At 33.6% G+C, this 24,245-nt stretch overlaps 1 protein-coding gene across 2 annotated transcripts in view; it reads right to left on the reverse strand.

Moving 5' to 3' along the window:
* The window catches only part of LOC106100801 (LIM domain only protein 3), a 47,784-nt gene that overhangs the window by 9,907 nt on the left and 13,632 nt on the right, over positions 1-24,245 (reverse strand). The window contains exon 1 of one of the 2 annotated variants that reach the window (XM_013279831.1): positions 7,217-7,358. The exons of the other annotated variant lie outside the window; for it this stretch is intronic. Coding sequence (XP_013135285.1) covers positions 7,217-7,219 — 3 coding nt within the window. The 5' untranslated portion in view covers positions 7,220-7,358. Of the gene's footprint in view, positions 1-7,216; positions 7,359-24,245 lie in introns of those variants that run through there. 2 annotated transcript variants of the gene reach the window in all.

The raw sequence follows: 24,245 nt of genomic DNA on the forward strand, positions 1-24,245 counted from the left end.
AATGTCAATACGCACGAATCAGGATTTAACGAACGTCAATCTGACGGAGAATAAAACTATAGGAAAGTGTTTTCACATCGGTGTCGCCGGCTGTCAACTGGCGGCGCTCGGTTACGGTTGTCTAGGTTTTATTTATTTTTTTATTACGTCCCCCTTTTACATTATATCGATTCGTATATTTAGAAGGAAATTATACTTACAACATTATTTATACATTTTCTTTCAGAATATAAATGTTGTTGAATAACCTCAGTATTCGCTTTTATTAAGTAGCTACAAATGCACAGGTAAATTCGCATGAACCTAGATAAACAGTAGCAAATCAGAAACACGTTCGAAAGTTCTAGGGCTTAGGATGCAGAAGCGTGCGCTGGGAGCTCGGGTATTATGCAGGCTAAATTGAAGGACGGTTTCGGCGTCGGGCCGCGGGGACCGTGTGGGTCTGCGTCCACGCCACGTGAATGATTAACACGGGAGCCGAGCGAGACCAATTACCCGCCGCCGCACTCCAAATTAGAAACTATTTTCGCCCATTAGTGGCCAACTTCATAATCAATTACACGTTAAAATTTCACTGCGCTGTTTCGGGAGCTCTCTGTTTGGATAATCGGAGTTTGTGGTCCCACGGCGACCTATTACGCGCTGCCTCGCCACTGCTGTGAGCTACAGCTTTTTGTTTCGCTTTCGGAGAATTTTTAATGCGTTTTTATGAATTCTGGATGCACTTCCGTCGGCAATTGAAGTATCTATTTAGTAAGAACATAACGAATATTCATTCAACTTGGACAACAAAGTTAATTGAAAGTCTAAGTTATTTCTATTACTTAGTTGAATTTTACTCTTTCTAAGTTAACTGTCTTTGTTAACAACAAACACCTAAAATAACATCAATATACCCAATGCATAATAAAAAAGTATTCTAAACTTTCAATTTACAACTTACTCTCGACAAGATGACTTGTACACAAGTATCAACTTGTTTGTTTTAGAACATAAGAGGATAATATCTAAAAATATCTGTTTCTAAATATCTCTCCATTTCAGTATCAAGATGACATGGTACAAGGCTAAGTAACTAGTTGCTTTACCAAATCGCGGCTCCCCTCTCTTTGTGACAAAAGGAGGATGCTATTGAGTAGCGTGTATTGCGAACAACAAATCTACGAGGCATTTTTGTAACAGACAACACTAATAGGATTGAGTGCACTCTTGCTAATCATAATTCATCAGCGAGATTAAAGAATAAACGCGACTGGGGAGATCAGAACTCCCCCCTTCCCCATATCCCCTCCCCTGTCGTGTGGGTGAGACAATATGATTGCCACACCTGCGGAAACACCGGCTAAAGTAACGAGACGAGCTAAATAATTCAAGCAACTACGTCCACTTTTAGATGCTCCACGTTATTTTTGCTGTCCGCTATCGTGATATTGGGGAAAGTTCTACGATTTGTTATTGTTATTTGTACAAATGATAGTATAGTTTTTGATATAGCTTTTCTTTTAGTGTTTTAAAACTACCTACAAAAAGATTTGAAATTAAGTAGATTGTGTGATTTAGCTTTGATATCTTAATTTTTACTATATTATTCTACCAAATTACTATATAATTAAGAAACAAGCAATTTCTTTCAATTGAAAATAATTTGCTTCAACTGTTATTTTTAAAGTAGAGCATACTTCCATGCGATTTAAGCAGGGCGTACTTATTTAGCAGATTGCTTTCCTTTAAGTTGTTCTTTAATCTAGCGATGGGCGCGATGCCTTCCTCGCACCCTCGCGCCAACAGTCGTACTGCCTTCCGTCACTATTGTCTCTTTAATCGTGCATCATCTCGCTGCAAGGATGTTGAGAGACTGACACCTTTTGCTTGATAAAACACTTTTAAGTACAAAATAAAACAAAAACAAATCAGTAAAGAAAGCACTGCTTAGAGGTTTTTTATAAGAATTCATAGAGGAATAAAATACAGAATAAAATCAGAGGTTAACGCGTTCTCAAGACATACATCTTACTAATATTATAAATCGGAAAGATTACATGGATGGATGTTTGTTGTAGTTTGTAGCCTAAACTGCTGCTGAAATTCGGCATAGATGTAGTCGAGAATCTGAAAGAAAACATAGGCTACTTACATTTGCTTTTTCTATACGGACGGAATCAGCGCTAAAAGCTAGTACACTCTCTATTAAATTTATTGGTATCCCGTTATACACTGAGAAGTTTGTTAAAATTTATTTAACGCCCGTATGTAATTTATATTATTAATAAATTAACATATTAATACAAAAGTTAACAGCGCTCTAAAACATAACTCGCGCACTTCAATCAAGACCAAGTTAATATCGTAACGAGGCATATTGGATTACCGCCGGCGCCCGACCGCCGCAATAATATAACGAAATTCAAATATTAATAGGCCGAAACACAATCACGGATGGCCGAATAATCGAGTTAGCTGCTATTCGGTTAAGCCCCTATCGCATTATCTGCACCATTGTCTCACGCCGTGATCATGAGGGCCGATTATTGTGGCAATTTCGTGTTTATTGTTTTCAGGTGTCTGTCCGCATCTACTTCAAGGAGATCCGAATAACCATGATTCTTATCGTTAAATAATTGCATCTGTTATTGTGAAAGTTAATTATTCTGCCACAATAAGATAAGTAAAGGGTAACAAATACATAGGCTTTAAATTTAATGTTGCTAATCAAGTAAAATTATTATGTCCATCGATCTTCGCTAAGAATATAGGATGCATAATTTTTAAACTAATTTTTGATTGACTAAGAAACAATTTAATACCTATCAAAATGGTTTCAATAATGAAATAATAACTTATTATAACTAAGGTAAATAGCTTCTATAAACATTTTGTAATAAAATATTATAAAACTATTGATAGAAACAGAAATGCAACTAACAATAACTCATGCCGAGGTGTGGCGCCCCCTACTGGATATACGTCTAAGAAGTTAAAAGTTCCACCTCAGATGCAGTCGATAGAACAAATAAGTAGATAGAAGCACCGTCAAAACTGCCAAAAACAAAACTATAAACTCCGCTCTATAACTGGAAACAATCGCTTTATCTATTTCAAATGTCCAACTCAATTTAGATTGAACAACTCATATTTTATAAAGATTTCTTCTTTTAAAGGCTATTTTTAAATTCAATGTTTACTATTGGATCCGACATTTAATTACAAACACACATAAAAAAATATCACATGCAAAATTTTTGTATAGTAATCAAACCGAAAATATTAAAGAAAAGTCAAAAATCAAGCTGATAAACTATAGAAGAATTGTCTATAATTTACTAAAATTAACGCGATTATTAGTACGATGGCTTATTACATATTTATATCCAATACAATTGAAAACATTTTATGATAAATAAAAACGGTACGTCGTACGTCGATAAAGATGTAAAATTGTCCATAACCGATTCTGCTTATATTTTATTACATTATAAAACAAACGTCTCGAATTAATTATGAGATGCAGTCACCATCCCTATCGATCGTAAAGAATCTTTGATGGCCGTTGTAAAATGTTCCAAATCGTCGTCATGATAATTTATGAAGCATGTTTATGGATGAATTTATGACATTAAATTCTGCCTGTCTCCTAATATGTTGTTACTAACAATAAGAAACACGACCCTTTCTTGTACGAAAAAATACGTTGTCAGACTTGGTAACCATACTGAGCGTTGAAAAACATTGTAGTATTGCCAGTTATATGCCAGTTTTACATTTTTACAAAAGTTATATAGAAAACGAACTAAAATTTAAAATATCCACCGAAATACATTTAGTTAATATTTTGTTTTTCTTCCTATAAAAAAATAAAGTTAAATGCACGAAATCGACGTGCAAAATTAGTAAACGATTTGCTCGGCGCGGGACGAGGGTAAGAGGTGAGGGGTAAAGTGAATTAAAGCAACCGGCAGCCTATTACGTGAAGTGAGTTATAAAATAAAGCCGCGGCGAGTAAGTTCATACATTACAAGCCGATAACCAGACGAGACTTCTGAGACACAAACCAGTCCCTTTTAGTGAAATTGAAAACTTTTTCTGTTATTCATACCGCGACCACGACACCACTCCTTTTAAATCAATTGCCTTTTATAATTAACTTTAGTCCATTATCGAAGTGCAGTCCCTCGTTACCGCAATTAAAATTCAATCGAGATGTAAATCTATGTACGACAAAACGTGTTTTCTAATTCAAACGATCCAAGTTAATTGTCTTTAAGATAAGCATTACTTACAAAAACGCGCACTAGTTAAGTGTTCGACGAATTAATTGAGATAATTATTTTTATATGCACCTCTTTAATATAACATTTTATCTTGCTTCTACTCCAGACAATCTTCAGACTGTTATAAAAATGCATAAAATGTGTAAAACGATAAGCTGTAAATCGATATAATATTATGCAGGCGCCTTAATGCAATGAACTATCTTGTGATCAGGAGAGTGCCGCTTTTACCTAATTCTTATTAAACATTTATTAGCTAAGACAAAAGCTATCGGAGGTATCGGTCGCCATGTTTTATTTATGGCCCTTTATGGGATTGGTATTTTCGTTGTGTGATATTAGCATTTATTTAGGTTTCTTTCAATGTAATGTTATTCGATTGCTGCAGCCCTTCTTAATCAGATATGACTTTAGAACGTGTTCTTAATAATAATGAAGGAACTTTTCATCGGACTTATTTAAAAAAAAAAGAATACCATATACCTCATTTCTAAATTAGGATAAAGATGAACTATAAAGTAATCCTTTCACTAAGACTGGTTCTGCCACCTTTTTTACAATCGCCATCACTGGGAATTTAACATTGGGAAATGAAATGAGAAATGTTTTATAACTTAATCATTCGTTTGATTTGCGACGTTCTCAGTTCTTAGTAACTGTTGTCAGAAATAGTTTTAATCAGAGGTATGCGAGCCATTAATTAAATTACGCTCACTATGGGCAGGGCTGTAAGAAAATTGCTTTTATTTGTGGGGAGTCATTCAATTATACATTCATTCATTTGCCACCCATCGAGTGACTTCCACTTCATTTAATTATAATTTAGATAGTCTATTTAGTGATTACATCGCATTATTCTTTTACTCAATGAAACTTTTTTGATCACTAGCGTTTATGACGTCACATAATTTAATTTAATAGTAAATAAGAATCTTTCCCTATCATTTTAAGGTTTGAATTATAATTATTTTCAATAGTTTTTTCGCATAAATATTACAGAAATATGCTAGCAATTAATCTCTATTATTTTGATATTATTAGTACCGTTAAAAAAAGTCGTGGGTTAATTTAAAAAAAAACTATACACGTAATATTGTTGCAATCTAATTCATTAACTGTTAATGTATACTTTGCCCTATTTCTTTACCCCATTACCACATTCGTGGCATAAACAGGAAGTTTCATTGTTATTGAATGTAAACACAATTTGAATTTAAAATATGTTACGTAACATATTGAAGATCATTAATTTGTTTTAAATATTCCACCTTCGTAAAAACTAAAACGTTACGTATATTTAATCTATCTATATATGTAATAAAATTGGAGTGTCTGTAATATCAAAAGTAAAATTCCAGATTTAGGGAAGATGATCTATTTGCGTTGCTGATAACGAAAATCGCATTTAAAAACTTTTTATCTGTCTGTCTGTCTATCTGTCTGTCTGTCCGCAAGTCGCTTTTGTTCCGGATAATCTCTGAAACGGCTGGGCAGATTCCGACCGGACTTTCACTGAAGATCAGCTGACACAGACGGGCATGTTTTAAGCTACTTTTTTAATATTGCGTGGACGAAGTAACGGGCAACAGCTAGTACACAGTAAAAAAAGGACACTATTGATAAGACTTTTACATCAACAACCAGAAAATAGTCGAAACATTTAGTAGAAAAAGTAATAATATTGAATACTACTCAAATACTACCTTGATTCTCTCACTCAAGCTCTTTCAACTAATGTCACAATTATCCTATAAAAATCGGGCACCAAAAAAATACATTTTAACCTAAAAATTTACATGAACATTTAATTAAAAGCCTTTTTTAAAAACTTGCGCAAGCCCATGCTGCACAATGAGTAATTAAAATTTTTAAAAAGTTACTTTATTAATGCTCTCAGTTTCGCCCTTTAAGGTAGTCGATTGAAACCGGAAAATTTTTGATACATGGATAATTTTTAAAAATACAACCTTGAGACTTTCAAAATACTTAATTAAATAAATAAATATAGTTTTTATCTGAAAAGTAAAAAACCAAATAATCAGTATATTGCATTGAAAATGAAATGTTGCTGTGCTGTCAAAATAAATAGTATTATTAATGATTTGTTACTGAAATTTATTTAACAAAATCATACTAATATTATAAATGCGAAAGTTTAGATAAATGGATGTTTGTTAGAGTATGTAGCCTAAACGGCTGAACAGATTTCGACGAAATTTGGCATAGACGTAGAGCATAATTTGTAAGAACACATAGGCTACTCATTTTTGTTTTTTTTTAATTCCACGCGGACGAAGTCGTGGGCGAAAGCTAGTATTTTAAAAAATTATTCTGACTATAGTCCAATAAATTAAAAAAAAAACCCCATATCCAATAATTTCCCGAGCGAACCAGGACAAATAAACAATAGTATAACAAGCAATTTAATTATAATAAATAACTCTAATTTAATTACATTAAACGCGGAGGCGTATGATTAAACTAATTATGTGATAACGCTAAAACTCCTTTTCCACTGGCGCGACCAAACGAATAGTCTGCGCGCGACTGCTATTTCTCACTGCTGTGCGATTCAAATAAGATTGTGTTTGAAATACCACTATATTGTGACGTCATTGGCCCCTTACATAAAAAAGACAAAATCATTATAACTAGTACGCTAGTTCATAAAATGATGATATATGATTTTTCCAGTAAAATTGCAGTATTTGGTGTAATTTTGTTGACATGTAGAATGTAATTTGAAAATTATAGAGTCGCGCGACTATGCGCCTAGTGGAAAACGACGTATAGTAATCGTCTAATTAAACGAGGTTTGACATTTTAATTTTAATTATCTGTAGACTGTATTTAGTTTACGTTAAAATAACTCATTATAATTGTCGGTAATACTATTAACTAATAAATTATGAAAACTATATTTGATTTATTAAATAAAGTTTGCTTACCATACAAAACAATTGTACGTTACACAGATAATAAAGCAAACTATAACTATTAGAAAACAATAATAAAACAGTAAGCGTGGTTTACGTGACACACTATACCACAACGGCGCGTGTTTACAAACTGGGCGCTGTGTAAAAACTGAATGAATGGGCCGTGCACTCTATCGGCCCACTTCCTGCCGCTGTGATAACACCCCTGTCCGTCGGTCACGTCGTATCAACGCTTCGTACATTGACAGTCAATTGTACAAATCAGCCATAAATTAACAATTTATTACAACACTATCGTTCAAAGACGTATTACGTATTTATATTACTAACTACTTCAGGCTGTGTGTTTAAAAATAAGAGGTTTGACTACATTATGATTATTCTCTATAAATTACCGATGGCAATCAACTTTATGGTGGGTTTTCTCCATAAACTTGCTAGATCTCGAGCAAGCACGTGTGTCCCCACCTTAAAAATGGTCTTTTTATTGGTCGTGCCTAATTGAATTTCGAATATGGAATTGAAATTAAAAACTAGGGCAACTGGAGCTATGATAGTTTATTTTCGAGATTGTCCACGTGAACGTGATAGAAAAAAGAGTAATATTATTTTTCAATTCGCATACAAAGGTGGTCTGGGCGTGCGGCAAATTGGTTGTATTGTCAATTTGGGCAGTGCGTGCCGGGGTGCAGATGAAATGTTTATTTTCAATTTCCGCCATTTTCCCGCCGCGCCCGCCGCCGCGCCGGCCGCAGGATTAGGACGTGAAACAACCACGTCGCTATACGATAGTTTTGAAGATGTCTCTCGATAAAACAACATGTTTTATTTACATTACAATATGTATGTTATTTGTTGGTATCAGAGAAATGAGAGTTTATGTTATTTTCTTTTAAACACGTTATTTTTTTTTAAAAAAAAAAGCTTAGACTATTCGTCATCGTCATACAAAAACACTTTAGGAATGAGTAGGTAGCGATCGCATTGGATCATTCAATAGTTTTCCCGTTGTTAGCCTTTGGTTAGAAAAACATTCGCCGTCATCTTTTGAATTTAATACAAAGTATAACTGAGAGTTACTCATTGGAATTTTTCGCGGAATATTGAAACGTTATGCATATAATTAGCAATGCTCTTGCAACAAACTACCTTACATCATCGTAAAATGTTTTTTCTACAAATCATCGCCACACCAAGATCATACACATATAGATATACGATATGTAATACATTTCACACGTACAGAAATCTATGCCATACAATTAAGCAATTATGTGTAATAAGGTTTACTAACTACAATCAATAATTAACGCTCACATTGAAAGCTGACGTAATGTAAGCAAGTGCTATGTCAGCAGACGTCTAATTACAATTAGCCGACCGAGGGAGTCATATCAGCAAAAATCCTTTGACTACACAACTGTATGTCCCCGCGCACCGCAGCCCCTCGGAGCGAACAATGCCAAGAGAGGCAATTGCATTACATGCAACGTTTGTTGCTTAGAGTGACACTTCTTTATTGCTACAAAATACATCGCTATTTTCTAACTGTATTTAAGAATTCAAAGGCTGTTTTCTAACAAAAATAAGCATGATTTGTTACTTTTATGGCTAACTTATTTTTTTTGTGCTAGACGTTAGGAATAATTATTTAGAAAAGGCAGTCAGTTCTAAGCATTGATCTTCGTGAAATTCATGCGAAACTAATCGTGCTAGAGAAGTTGATAATTGCGTGTAATCACTAGATGATGAGCGTGGTACACGTTTTCAATTCGAATCGGATCCTCCAGCGGTAGGGTCAAGCTAACTGTTCGTATTCATTTTATTAACAAACCATTGCAAGTATTCATTCTAAAATCGAGCTCCGACGAAAACAATTACATGTCTTGAGAACTCACAACATATATCTGTTTTGATAAGTCGAAATATGATCGAACGTTCCACAAATTGACCGATGAAAAAATATCATCCATAAATTACTTCGATTAATAATAAATTTATACTTATTTGAAATCGTCTTTATTTGACATTCGATTAATGCGTGTTATAATTTAAAAAAATTGGTCTTTCAATATGACGGGTGAAAAAAAGTCAAAATTAAAATTTTTTTTTTGTATTTTATTTTCGTCGACCATAAGGCAATGATTTCAACTTTCTTATTTTACCTTGTTTACCGTTTTTTGTGTCGTAATTTAAAAATAATAAATATCTCCATTTTGGTTTTTAAAGAGAAACAGGACAAACAATTAATCTGTCAGCTTGTTCGAGCTTTAAGCTTAAATTTACTTATTTACATTTTGTAATTTTTTTAAATCAAGTTTGAAACGGAGCGAGCTGGCGACGTACTGTGGACGCGCTCTGCCCCACTTTGGGGTCATAGGAATAGAAGAGAGAGAGAAAGAGAAGTTTGAAACGGAAAGGCCGACATTTTATCCCTTAACTTGACCCTATTTGGTTCCCTTAACTTGGTCTTTAAAAATCTACTATTCAGAAACCATCACAGGCATTTGTATTGCTGTGTCTTGACGTCAGACTTTAATTTGTAAGCAATTATTTTACGAATCGTAAGGTTGTTAAAAAAAATCTAATAAGAATAAACATAACGCTTCCCACGCGATCTGTGCTTTCATAGTACTGGGAGCTTAATTACCGGAAGTATCCGTTAGAGGGCAGGAAACTTAAATATTGGCACGTTTTATTATACCTTGTTTGCTTGGAACTTCCTTTGAGGAGACTTTAACGTCGCCGACGAGATAAAGGTTTACTGCACATATTATATTATTATGCCTTAATCCTTTGGCTTTTTGTTTATCTGTGGTATATATTTCTATACTAATTTTATAGAGAGGAAAGATTTGTATTTTTGCTTTTCTGTATGTATTGAAATAACTCAATAACTAGTGGTCCGATTTTAAAAATTCTTTCACCATTAAGAAGATGCGTTATCAATGAGTAACATAGTCTATACTTTATACTATTTTTAATTCCACGTGATCAAAGTCGCAAGCAACAGCTAGTATAACATATATTTATATAACCAAGAGGTTATAGAAACGTTTAAGAAAACGTAATCAAACTAATATTATAAATGTGAAAGTTTAGATGGATGGATGGATGGATGTTTGTTAGAGTTTGTAGCCTAAACGGCTGAACGGATTTCGTTGAAATTTGGTACAGATGTAGAGGATAGTCTAGAAGAACACATAGGTTGCTCACTTTTGTTTTTTTTTTATTCTACGCGGACGGAATCGCGGGCGATAGCTGGTTACCAAATATTAATAGAAATAGAAAGGAATATACTTATAACTTTTCGTAAAAAGTTACTTAATTTTAATTTTTTTTAAAAGCACATATCAGCGGTCTTACATTTTACTTTAATATAAATAAAATTATGTAATCATTTAAAGCTTAAGCAATAAAATTAAAATGAGACAATTAGTACGATTTTGGAGGCACATTAAAAGCAATTTTAATGGCTTTTATGGAAAGTAATGAATTACCAAATTATGTTTATTCGAATGACTGTGAAAGTTTCTTTTTATAGTAATACAGATAAAGGTGTTTTGAGACACCTAATTTTTTACAGCAGTATTAATTTTTTACACGTTTTGGTAATTTTAAACTAATGTCGAAACAAAAGCAAAAACAAATAACCTGTTCTTTACCTTTCAGATTGATACCTGAGGTCGATTCATTTGTCAGTGACATAAAAAGAAATCCATGTTCTCTTATGACAGTAATAAGAGGCTACGATAAGAAAATGATGCGTGTCAAATTACAAAAGACCTCCATGTCCGCCAACATTATGCACCAAACGTCAACAATTTACATGACATTTCTGTTTGAAAAGGGCTACCGACGATTGTATGTTATTTTGCTTGAACAAGGAAAGGCCGGTACTTAGTGCAAATAGCCACTATGTCGATATAATGGCATGCAATTTTCTCAAAATTCTGTCCACCGTTACTCAGAAGTCGTTACAAAACCTACTTATAACTGAGTCAGTCGACTCTACCATTAAAAATGTATAGCCGATATCCACATAGTGAGACATGCAGTGCAGTTTTGATATGTATTATCCTTTTTGTTATTAACTTCATAAATGCTAAAAGTATAAAAATAAAGTGATTATTTAACTACACTTTGCTCCCGACTTTTTAATGGTGAAAAAAATCTTAAACTCTAATAGTTCTTGACCTAGTAGTTTTTGAGTTATTTTAATACGTAAAAAAATAAAATCTTTCCTGTTTATAATATTGGTATAATTAACAATTGAATGTAGGTATCAAAAATAAATCAATTCCCTAATAAAGCTGTAATACATAACTGTACATATACAAAATTTTGGGCGTCATAGATGGCGCGAATGCCAGCGCGTGACAGGAATACCGAACGTTACAGCCGCGGGCTGATTAACCCGGGCCGTTAATTAAATTATTAGAAATCTCGAACCGGACTAATTAATGAAGAATTCCAACATTTCGGTCCACCTATCGGCGATTAATTAAAATCGACAAAGCCGCGAACGGACGGGAGGGCTCGCCAAATATCGCTCTATTAATGAAATGATCACTCGAAACTAATTAAATTACGGAGGTAATGGTGCGTGCGAGTGATATCGATGGACAGTACCTAACACCTGCAACGTACAAATTCGTATATCGAAAACAATATAATTAGAGATAATGTCTACAACGACTTCAGTGTATTTAGTTCGCGTAGGAGAAGGAACATTGTATGTTTACAAAGTTTTACAACCTAACGAATATAAATAATCCGAGCTTAATTACAGTAAAAACCATATCCATTGGAAGTAATTTCTAAATCTGGGGAAGATTTTGAAATCTCTTCATTCAACAAAATTAATTAACCTATTTGCAAAAATTAATTAAATAAATTGAAACTGGTATATTATAACATATATTTGTTAGCTTTCAAACTGTAAGTACGCAAAAATATTAATTAGCTAAAACGTTTAATTAAATGAAGTAAGTCGATTTCCAGGTGTAAAGAAATAAGAACTCATGTAAGAGTGCCAGTAGACATGTAATGCCATATAAAAGGCAATGTGGCAAGTTACAGTGTAGAGGCACGGCACGCTGGGCGCAGCGACATTAAAATGAGTAATTATAATAAAGCTGATACGTCCTCATAATTAACTAAGCCTGATGAAGAGTGCTTTGACGACACGAGGGCGCCTACAGCCGCTTAAGCGCTTTAAAATTCATTATTTAGACAACCCTATTTGTGTCTTAACAACAATGTAAAAAATACTAATGTGGGTTAAACTTTAGAAAACTGAAAGACTATTATATTTATAACGTTTCTTTGAAAACAACTCAATACAAAGAATTACAGTCTCTAAGAAATAATTAGTCTCAATATAAAAACATTTTTATTGGAAAATAATAAATCCCATTAATTAGCGTTCGAAGGATACCGAGAAATTGTAGAAAAGACGTTGATGTAAAAGGGATTCAAATCAGCGTAGAGGCTGCAGCGCTTTATCGCTTACTGCGTCTATCACAGCAGCACTAGCGCTAATTAGACGGAGTGACAACCCACTCCTGTCATAAAGCGCTGCAGATTTATCGCCACAGATTATTTATATTATGTTTATTAGGCCTTGCCCTCCGCCTCCTCCGCCCTGCTTTCCTACTAATTGAATAGCTGGGATTTTTATACTTGGAAACACCTGAAGGATTTATTACACTTAATACAATCGTTTTAATGTATACACAATTTAACATGTAAGCTTAACAACTATTTCAATTATTAAACAAAGATCTCCGGTCAACGTAATTCGAGAAATATTGTTCAAAACCTAACCTATAGCGGAAACAATCAACAATAACTCTTATTCTAATCTGTTAAGTATCAAAATTGTTTAAGATGGTCAGTTTAGTATAAGAAGCGCAGAAGTTTGTGGACGTCAATTATCCGGACGAACAGAACGTACACTGGTTGCTTTGTAATTAACATGCTTACACCATAAATCATGACGCACTAGGAATACAAGTTATTTTGGCAATCGTTCTGATTATGATTAACAACGTCTCCTCCCATCGCAAGATAAATTGACGAACCAAAATAACCTTTAATTAGTTGTAAGGAAAAATTGATTTGAAAAACATTTAATATGAATGAAAATAACGTGGTATGAGCAATAGCGATAACAAAATGACACACTGAAAATCATATGAATTGGAAATGAACAAAACAAATGACTAAATATATCTCGAATTGTTAGTTCATTAGAAACATATTTGTCCAATTATTAAAAATTACAAAGGAATCCACACATGAAAGAATCGCCATGGTGATGTTTTAACAAAGAATTACTAAATGATCGAAAGTTAATAAAATCAAACATCTACAAGCAAATAAATGTACAAACTAACAATATTGAAATTTAAAATTGTAAATTAAATATTGGCTTAGAACTCGACGTAGCAACATTAAATAAACATGCGATCCGTTCGGAATATTAAATAAAACTAAAGCCGTGTTCAAAAAGTAAAAAGTCTTAATTACAAAGTTACATAATGAACATGTGTAAAAAATGCGACGACGTCTGGCTCTTAATGTACAAAGAATAAACGACATTATATGTGAGTTTATTAAAATTTAAAATTGAGTAGCGCGAGGAAGCGCGCGATGTCCTTATCCAACAGCGCTATCCATGCTTGTATCTTTCGTTGATTTGTTGCCTTGGTCTGTGGAGTGTGTTCTGGGGCTAATTAATTTTAATTGGATCGCAATGCATCTATTGTATACGCAGGACTTTTGACCCTCGAGCGAGGGTCGCAACGTCGTTGAAACGCGCCACTTTAATTTGAAATCGGTTATTACTCTTTCAAAAATAGCCAACGTATTACATTTTTTTTATTACAGTAGTTCGTATTTTATGCTAATTAATATGATGTCGCGTAATTATTTGCACGTTCGAGAAATTCTAGGAAATTTCTACGCAATAACTTAGGTGAATGGTAAACATAAAAGGTTAACGCAAATTAGCATTAAAATTACTTGGTAATAATGTCCACAAATCTATGAATATAGTAACTTAAGATGACTTAGTCTAGAACACGTTATGAGTCAAGTTTATAGGTCAAAACAAAGTATACATAGATTAAAATTCTAATAATAAACTAACATATTATTTGTTTACTTTGTCTGTGTAAATTCGTGCTTGCCAGTTACCAGTCTTCCGTAAGTGTCTGCTTGCCTTCCATAAATTTATGAACACTAACTTTATACATGCAAATATTTTTTCTTAGTGGCTTTGTGCGAATCTAAAATCCCTTAGGGATTGCTTTAGTATAATACAAAATATTTAAAGACGATAAGAAACATTGATTCAATTACTAAAGGGAATTGTTAGAGAACGGTTGAATGAAAAATAATTAAGACGGCGTCATACTGGCGCGAGCATATCATTCATTCACTCCTAATCCGAGATTTACGACACACTCTGGATTACCATTCCCAACAAAATTATAACACTAACAATCGGCGTTAATTTTACGCTCGTGCGCCTCCGCGAGCAATCGCACACACAAATTGAAGTAAGGCAATTCCGTTCGAATGAGATGTGCGAATTGAATGCAATACCCCGAGGATTATTTAATTTTTTTTTCAAATCAAAAAAGTAATAGTAATCATCGAATGTATAGACAAGTTTGTTTATAGTCTTGGTGAACATTTAGAACTCAGTAATATAACTCTCTAAATAGTGGTGAAAATAATTACCTTTACATTTATAAAGAACTAGCTGTTGCTCGCGACTTCGTCTGCGCGAAATTTAAAAATATAGCCTACGTTATTGATAACGTAGGTTGTAAAGAATTTTTGTATTCCGCCTAGTAGTTTTTCAGATATTTCATTACATACGAATACAGAAATACAAACCAATCTTCTTTTTTATATTAGTATAGAAGTATTGATAGTGGATTCAAAAAGCAGACTTTTAGTCGTTTTAAAAATTGTCTGAATTCTAAAAATGTCAGCTACATAGGTGTCAGCTACCCAAACGTTTCTAAATCATTACAAAGTCTACTAGGTTTAGCTTAATACTAGAGTTATTCAGAGAAAGTATTGAAAAAATACATTAAATGATATATATACATGCTTTAGAAGATTCGTGGGAATGAATAAGCGCATCTATTGCACAAAACAACTCAAATATGTCATATCTGTCACGTTACTCATTCGCAGTCAGACAAAACGTTCAAGTTGACGTCAGTGTACACTGCATGCGACTAAAACCGGTATAAAAATATGAACATGAGCAGTATTCAGTATTCTTGTTTAATCTCGTGAACGGGCCTAATTGTCCGCGGCAGTGACTATGACAGTTGCGAAACGCCCGCCAGGGGGCGCTGACACGTGACCCGTCACTCGCAGGGAAATTAAAACATTCCGCTATTATTTCGAACCCGCGGACTGTACAGATGCGGCGGATTATTTTAAATAGCTTCCACGTTTTGTATCAGATTTTATACGCAATCGTTGCTGGGAATTATTTAAAGTACTTATGACAAAAAGAAATAGATAACTTTTCTATACAAAATCATTTTCGTACATCTAAGTTTTATAAACATCGAATATTATTAAAATCTAGGAAAGATCTGTAAAATATAATAGAAAAGGAATTTATATAAACAACTAAGGTTCTCATTAATTGCCTTTGAAAGACAATTCTAATCAAACAATAAACATATTAAATCAATATCTCCAAAAAAAGGCAGTATGTGTTTATTTAATAAGCTGGATGCAATATCTCGTCAAGGCCCCATATCAAAGTAATATCGACGGCAGCCGCCGGCGTAGAAATTTTAATAATTAAAAATCACCCCTACGAAGGGAGACTTCATACTGCACATTACACGATATCACTTTTTTAATTACAGCTCAAATAAGTTCGTTAAAAAAGTTAACTTGATATCATGTCACTGTAACGTTTAAACCATCGGTCACTAAAAAGGTATAAAAAAGTTAAAATTAAATGACGTGCAACAGTAATGATGTAAAAACAAATTAGAAAAGACTAACGTAATACAGACAATTAATATCTGATTTGAGACCTAAGTATCAACCATCTGATATACTATATTTTTTTTCCTTTCTATCACGATTTGATTCTGTGTTTTTAAAAGAGCCAACAAGCCATACAGTTATTGTATTTAAACAAACAAAAAAAAAATGTTGCCAGATGTCAAAATATAGTTAATAATTCAGACGTTAATAATATAACCAAAGGGCTTCAGTTATTCCCAAATAGCATATCTTCATTATCGTGTCTGGCAAGTTTGGCGGGCATACGGACCATTAATTAAACGAGAAATTTAATAACAGGTATCTGTTATGAGAGCAAACAAACTATTTTTAATTTCCGTTTCATTTAAACGTGCAGCGGGGCAATAGAGAAAAAATAGCAAACATTCATAGCGAATCCAATAGGCTAATCGTGAGTTATTAAACCCCTCGCGGCGCCCCACCTGATCGCCGCCCGCTATAATAGAAATACCGGGGACTTATTATTAAAATTTCTGCTAAATTGCTCCCCGTTCCTCTTAAATTTCGCTGTTCCAAGGCGAGCTATTGACATTATACAGCACTTGTTTTTATATCTAACACCATTCATATAAACGATTAAAGAGCAATTCGAAATTTGAAATTCGCTTTTAAATGTGATTTTTTTGCGACTTTTTTTTTAATGATAGACAAAGGTTCGTTAACAATACAGCCAGTAATTCTTGTTTTTTTAATAATTTTATTTGGTGGAATATAATTGATTGGAATGCAGTTTACTTGTTTTGCAATTATTGTAAATTAATGACTGATTAATGATTACCGTATTAATAACCTTGATTTAATTAAAAACCAAAAAACAAATTAAGTAATGACCTTTAAATCGATCACATTTAAAAAACTTTTCAAAATTAAAATACAAATTAAAAAAAAAAGCAACTACAACAAAAATTGAATCTGTATTTTTTTTCTGTAAGAAAAAATGGATTCTTTAAAAATACTTTAATTTTTAAGTTAGATGTTTGAATTTAGAATGTGCATATTTTATTATTGGCAGGTGCGGTCATTACCTCAATTAGATAACATTGTTAGTGCGCGAGTCAATCAGTGGCAGGCAGTGGTATTATAATAACAGCAATATTGTTGGCCCGGTTCTGGGACGTTAATTAGGTAAGTGCATCGAACGCGTCACTCGGCCAGCTAATTAATTGAGCGTATTATTGGTGCTGCGTCTAACCTATGCGGTTTTGGACGACTGTCTATACATTTACTTGTAGCTAAATAATGTAAGTTTTTTTTTTAATACTAATTCTTATTAACGAAGGGATAACGTGGCTAGCAATTAAATAACAATGAGTAAGTGGTTAGAATAGTATAGTAAAGTTTTAAATACTTACTTATTATTTGGCACTCTATGTAGTTTAATGTAATTACTGTAAAAGTAAAGCAATATTTAGGGCCTGTCCCACAAAATTGTAAATTGTCTGATAACAATCCAACGTGTAAAATATACCATGGAAATATCGTATTTTGTTACCATATCTGAGAGTGACGTCATGTTTAAGCTATCCGAGCCTCTATCAGCCAGTAGTGGGACAGGCCTTTAATCTTTGTAATTTAAGTATAATTGCATGTAATGTTTTAATTTTTAAATTCAATTAAGAATAACAAAAGTAAATGAAAGCCTTGAAGTGTAAGCAGATTAACGAATTCTTGAAAGTCTTCGTATGTAAAAAGGCAGTTGTATTGAAGCCTTTAAGTTGCAATTAAGGTTTAAGTAAATCGCTTACTAAGCCGTCAATCGTTACCGTAGTGGTTCACATCGCCATTTTTAATTACCAACGGTAATTGGACAGTTTCGTAAAAGGAAAACTAAATAACAAACTAATGAACAACAATGTTATTAATTAAACCGCAAATCGTGGTAATTCCTAAATTATACTAATACATCCCTTATTTAATATTTATCAAATTGTAAATAAAAGCTTATGTTCCAAAACATTAAGCAAATTAATATACTGGTAACTATCAATAATAGAATTCCGAGTTACGGTATTAGCTATTAATTTACAAAAGCCATTTATTTAGCATTTTTAATATTATATGACTTTTTATATGGGGAAATCGGAAAATTGGTAATCATGAAGTTACTTAATAATATAGATGGTTATGGTTATTCTGTTATAAAATCTATTACTATACAATTATTATGGTATCAATTTCCAATAGATCATTGTCGGATATAACGATGCGTTTCCCCGAACCGTGGACTTACGTTAACCGTTCAGATTCATGGCAATTAGTTACCGAATTAATTCGATTTCCTCTAATTAAAATTAATTTGTCCTGAAAATGTGTAATTTTAATCGCTCAAAATAAAATTAAGAGCAGCAACTAAATTTGATTATTGAATTTTATTTAATCAAACATAACTAGCTTTCGCCCGCGACTCCAACCGCGTGGGATAAAAAAAAGTTAACCGATGCGTTTTTCCAGACTATCCTCTACTTTTATACCAAATTTCATCGAAATCCGTTCAGTCGTTTAGGCTACAAACTGTAACAAACATCCATCTATCAATGTACGCATTTATAATATTAAACATAAATATTAACATCATTTCAATTAAAAAAAAAACTAAAGTTCAAATGTGTTTTTGTTTGAATTTCACCAATACTTATAGATATAAAACTATTATTACATCAAACATGATCTTCGTAATGGTCAATATTCAACGCGAACAAACGTTCGTTCGCTTCATCAACAAGTATTCACAGAGCTCCAAATTCCGTTATGAAAGAACTTAATCAGACAATTCAAGTTGTACCCTTGACAAGGGCCATACTGCACCTTTTAATATCCACGCGGAGGGTTCACAAAAAAGTGGTCGTCGCATGTTTTTATTTTGCAGCGAGTAATTCGCACAATAGCTCGTTGTGTGACACTGGTATTGCATTACTCGCACTTTATGGTGTGAATGAATTCTACAATATCAGATTTCCGGTTTTAATCTATAAAGTTTAAGTCTTACGATCTATAATTCTTTGACAGAATTTTCAATTACAATGTATGAACTGAATGCTTACTAAGAAAAGTATAGAACATTTTTACTATTAACAAGTTTAAGAATTTTTTTCGCATAATACCTAAAACAAATGACAAAATCCTACGAAGCTCAAACTAAAGCACACATCACCGTAGATGTAGACCCCTTTAAACAATTTAAGTAGTCTTCATATAACAAAACACCATTATTAAACACTACAAGTGAGAGAGATAATAGGCACGAAGTCTGAAACTGCAAGAGGCAAGCAAGGCATCCAGTTTCAAAGCAACTCTCCCGCGTGGGTTGCTTCTAAGTGGATTAATTACGAGGATGATCTTCCACCTAAATTAGTCTAACAGGCGTATACTGTTACACGCGATCCTTCTAGTCTTACTTCGACTGTTATCTAAGCGTGGGTACTCCAAAACATTATCATTAAAATAATTTAACCTAAGTAAATCACACTGAAAGAGAAATTAATAATTCCTAAATATAATTGTCGTACTCAGAGTTATAAACACCATAGCAACGAGCTAACTTCGATTTTGTGTATAAATGTTTGGCTCCCTGTCATATAAAAAACTACTTTGAAATTTTTTATTATTAAATAATACAAAATAATGTACTTGTTTCAATATTTTCGGAAAATAAATCTCCAGAACTCATTCATACAGTCGGTTAAGCTCTGCTAAAGTACGGCACGACAGCTGGCCAAACATCGACTGCCTAACCATCCGTGTTTTATAATGTGCCAGGCAAATATTGAACCATCAACGGAACATATTCGTGGTCAAATAGCCGTAAAAACCGCGGGGGCCTATAACGAAGGTAAACATCAAGTATATAAATACGATGTTCTTTCCTATAAAAAATCCAACTGCGACGCAACATTTTAAATTTAATATAAATAAAGTTATGAGTAAATCTCGATTATTGTATGTCACCAAATCAATCATTAATGCTAAATATTATTAGTACCATTCTATATTATTACTATTAATAATTAATAGTAGAACTATTACATCCCCATCATCCTGAGAAGCGGTTGTCCTGTCCAAATCACAATACCAACTAGATCTAAATTGGCTACTAAATATTCAAAAGCAATACTCCGTACGAAACATACACGGGTAATTCCACAATGGTGAGCTAATTCAATTTGAATCACACACAATATTCTATTAATCGTGACGGACAGGTGTAATCAAGCCACACGCGCTGCGGCCCGCATTGTCGGCTACCCTGCGCGTGACGTCACCAGCGGCCCTGTCTCTGACAACGCATGGATACTCTCTTAATTTTTTTGATCGTTTATGACAAGATATGAATGATACAGACAGAAAACAATTTTATTTGAACGGTTATTTTGCTCGAAAATTTTAAAATTAACAGTTCCAACGTGAAATCAAACTATACCTAGTAGTTGAAGGACTGAGCAAAATAATCTGGGTCGTCTATTAAAATAACTATTAATTAAACAAAAGCATTCATGGAAACATTATACCTTAACAGCTACTGTCACAAACACCACTAATGAATAAATAATCCAAACAAACAGATAACAAGAGATGCCAATTAAACAATACACTAATTAATTCCAAACATTGGTGTAGTGGACTTAATTAGAGTAGGCATCATTATTAAACGGACAGAGCACACAGGTAGCCTGCACAATACCGACTAACTACAATAGGGAACGGTTGATATTAATAACTAATTTATTGTGGCTTCACGTCAAAACTAATTTTATTACATAATATTTTTCCCATTACCTACCAATAAACAGTTTAATTTTATTACATTATAAAATATCGTTTTGTAGAAGAAAAAAAAAATGTAATCTTAAAGTCAAATTCGAAATGGTATTGCACATATTTTATTCTTATAATATCAGAAAGGTGGCAGTCCACAATACAGAGTGTATTGTAAAAAGGCTTTTTTAATATCAGAGGCGAGAGCCGGCCGCAGTGTCCCACGAAACATTTTCCATTAATAAAACGCGAAAAAGGAATATTACATATGAAAAAGACATATATCCGTATCGCCGGACCCGCGCTATCTCCTCGGAAGGTAATAACTTCTTTACAAGTCCAAAGTCCGAGGGATTGAAAAGCAATTTCAACGGGACACCCCGCCCGCGCCGGACGCTCGCTATATTTCTTTTTCGCTACTGTAATTCGCCTTTGATTTAATCTGGAGAAACAAATCTTTGAATGTGAAAGTTTACCGATAGGCATCTGTGTTGCTAGTTTGGCTGATTGGCCCCCGGCCCCGCTCGTGCGTGCGCTCTGCTCCAAACGTTTTGGATTGGACACCGCTGATGCCCCGCAATTCGTTTGATTCTTCGCCGAGATTGCAATCCTTATTTTGTGAGGATTTCTCAACGAAAATTTTATATTTACATAGAAACAGACTAGACTATAAGAAATTTCACTAGATACAATTTTTCGTTCTCAAATTAACCCTCGAAATAATGAAAACTTGTTAAGTTTGTAGAGTAATCTTTCAATGTTACAATAATCAAAAGTTTGCTCCAACAAATCTCTCTAACACGGATCGAGTGTCGACGGCTCAATTTGTAACGTATCAGTAAACTGGATAGAAACGTAACTTTAGCCAGTTGGCCGTGGGCGACGACGCGTCTCGCCTATATCGCCTTACCCACACCGCTCTGCACTGACCGCAGAATATTCCTTACAACCGACAACGTCGCCTTATAACATATTAAAATTACTTGAAAATGATACCCGACAAGAGTACTTGTCAATAATATTCGCTGTATTTTTATTGTAGCTTTGTATATCAAAGATTACGAAATTTAATAATACGAAGTTATCTGATGGATCATGGTTTGGAATTCACTGACCTAAAGTCAATCATGGACGTAAACAAATCAAAATAACCAATTATTTCGAATGCCATCGAAATTTAAAAAACAATGTTTATAATGAACATTAAAAATAATAGTAGACGAAGTCTGTTGATGTAAAACTATACGTAATATTTGTTAATAAATAATATCTAAGTTTGAGAACCACTGGCCAGTTGGCTAGGGTTGAAACAATGTCAAATTTGCGTGAAGACTGTAAGGAAAAAATACGTAAAGCCCCACTCAATTTGAGCGAGACGACCCGAGTCCAGCCGCAGATTGCTATCACCTAAACTGTTCAGAGCGCCTTATTTATATAATCTAACTATTTGCGAGGGACACACACCCCTTGCGGTGTTTTCTTTTCCCTTCCCAACAAGAGTTCGGTATCTGTTTGCAGTGAATGGTAATTCTTAGTATTGATAAGTTTTGCTCAATTCGTCCGGAGCAACAATAACATTGTTGTTTTGATACATTGATACAACATAATTGCACGCTTGTGTAAATAAAGATCGTTACTAGACATATTTTATTGACATTGTAAAGGTAAACAATTCGATCACAGGAAGATATGAAACAAAAACAAAACAAACAACAAAAAAAAAACTTTGAAATAGTTCCAGGGTTGTTATAGAATTTTTCGTTAAAAAACTTAATGGTCTATAATTCCTTTTACATTTTACTATGCAACATACACTATAATTTTGTAGTGTCGGGCTTCCCAAGCGGGAGCTGCTGTATTGAGCGTTGAGCGACCATTTTCTGCGCGAACGGAGCCTTATATTGAATACAATTCTAATGGTAAGGTCGTTCCACATTGGTAACGTTTTTTCTAATAAGTATTAATATCATGCTCTACAAATGTAAAGTTTACCTAATGAGTACTTATTGTAAGTAATTATTGCATTGTTAATGATTCAGACAGTTACTTTAATTTATAAATTGGGTACTAAATTACCATCTTTTGAGTTTAACAAACATATACAACCTTGTATAATTGTTTCATAATACTTTAACTAAACAATTTAAAATAATACGCCAAAAATATAACCACTGTGGAAGAACCGCGCGCGGCGATCGGGCCATTTGCTACTGTTTTCAATTTGCCGACCGCGGCCATACATCAGCGGCGGCACGCAGCGCACCCCCAACTTTAATACACTTACGGTTGACATTTTTCCGGCCATTATGCATTCTTCTAAACCAATGCTTTCTGTAAATACTAGGAAATTCAATTTGCCCGATACTTGAGCCGCAATCGGTTTGTTTCTAGAAAAAGCAAACATTTTATTTTTCCACGAATCGCTTTTATCACGAGTATGTAGTTACATATACTCTTTTTACTATCGATACTTTTTATGTTTTTTTTTCTAAATGTATGCCAGTGATGTTCACAGAAAGGATTTGTCCGAATTCGATATTAAAAAGCTAAATTTGATATGCAAACGAATACAAAGAGTTATTGATTTACAGAGCTCTAAATTTGAAATGAAACCCATACAATAGATTGCATTGACGATAAAAAATGAAGTGTAAGAGCTCGACGCGTAATAGTTCTCAAACATTCGCCGCTGGCATAACAAGTCCGCGCCATTTGTCGGCTTCGATGATGAATGCACGGGTTTAATTGAATCTCCCGCACACGCGCACCTCTGATTTTTAACTAACACATATTGTATGCCAGACCAGAGACAATATCGTGTAAGCAAGCATTCATACCAATAAAGGTATCCAACATTTTCTACCACAAGGGAAACGAGATGAGTTAAATATTTATTCAATAAAACCCAACGAAAATATAAAATATATAAAAAACATTTTGTAATTTAACATACGTGATCAATTTGAATATTGACGTTCAACTTTCTATGTTAACGTAAAACAGAATACAAGCCTTGCTTATTTAACGTTACCTTATGTTTATTATTTGTTGATGAATTTATATTTCATCTAATACTCAGAATTGGTGTAACATAAAATGAAAGGAACCGAACGTACTTCATTTTAATAATAGAGGTATAGCAGTAGCGCTGGTGAAACGCAAATTGGCGGCTCCCTATGGTCGGGTTAGCGTTCTAATTTGGACGACG

The sequence above is a fragment of the Papilio polytes genome, unplaced genomic scaffold (assembly GCF_000836215.1).
Source record: "Papilio polytes unplaced genomic scaffold, Ppol_1.0 DF824047.1, whole genome shotgun sequence".
In the NCBI taxonomy this organism is placed as follows: Eukaryota; Metazoa; Arthropoda; class Insecta; order Lepidoptera; family Papilionidae; genus Papilio; species Papilio polytes.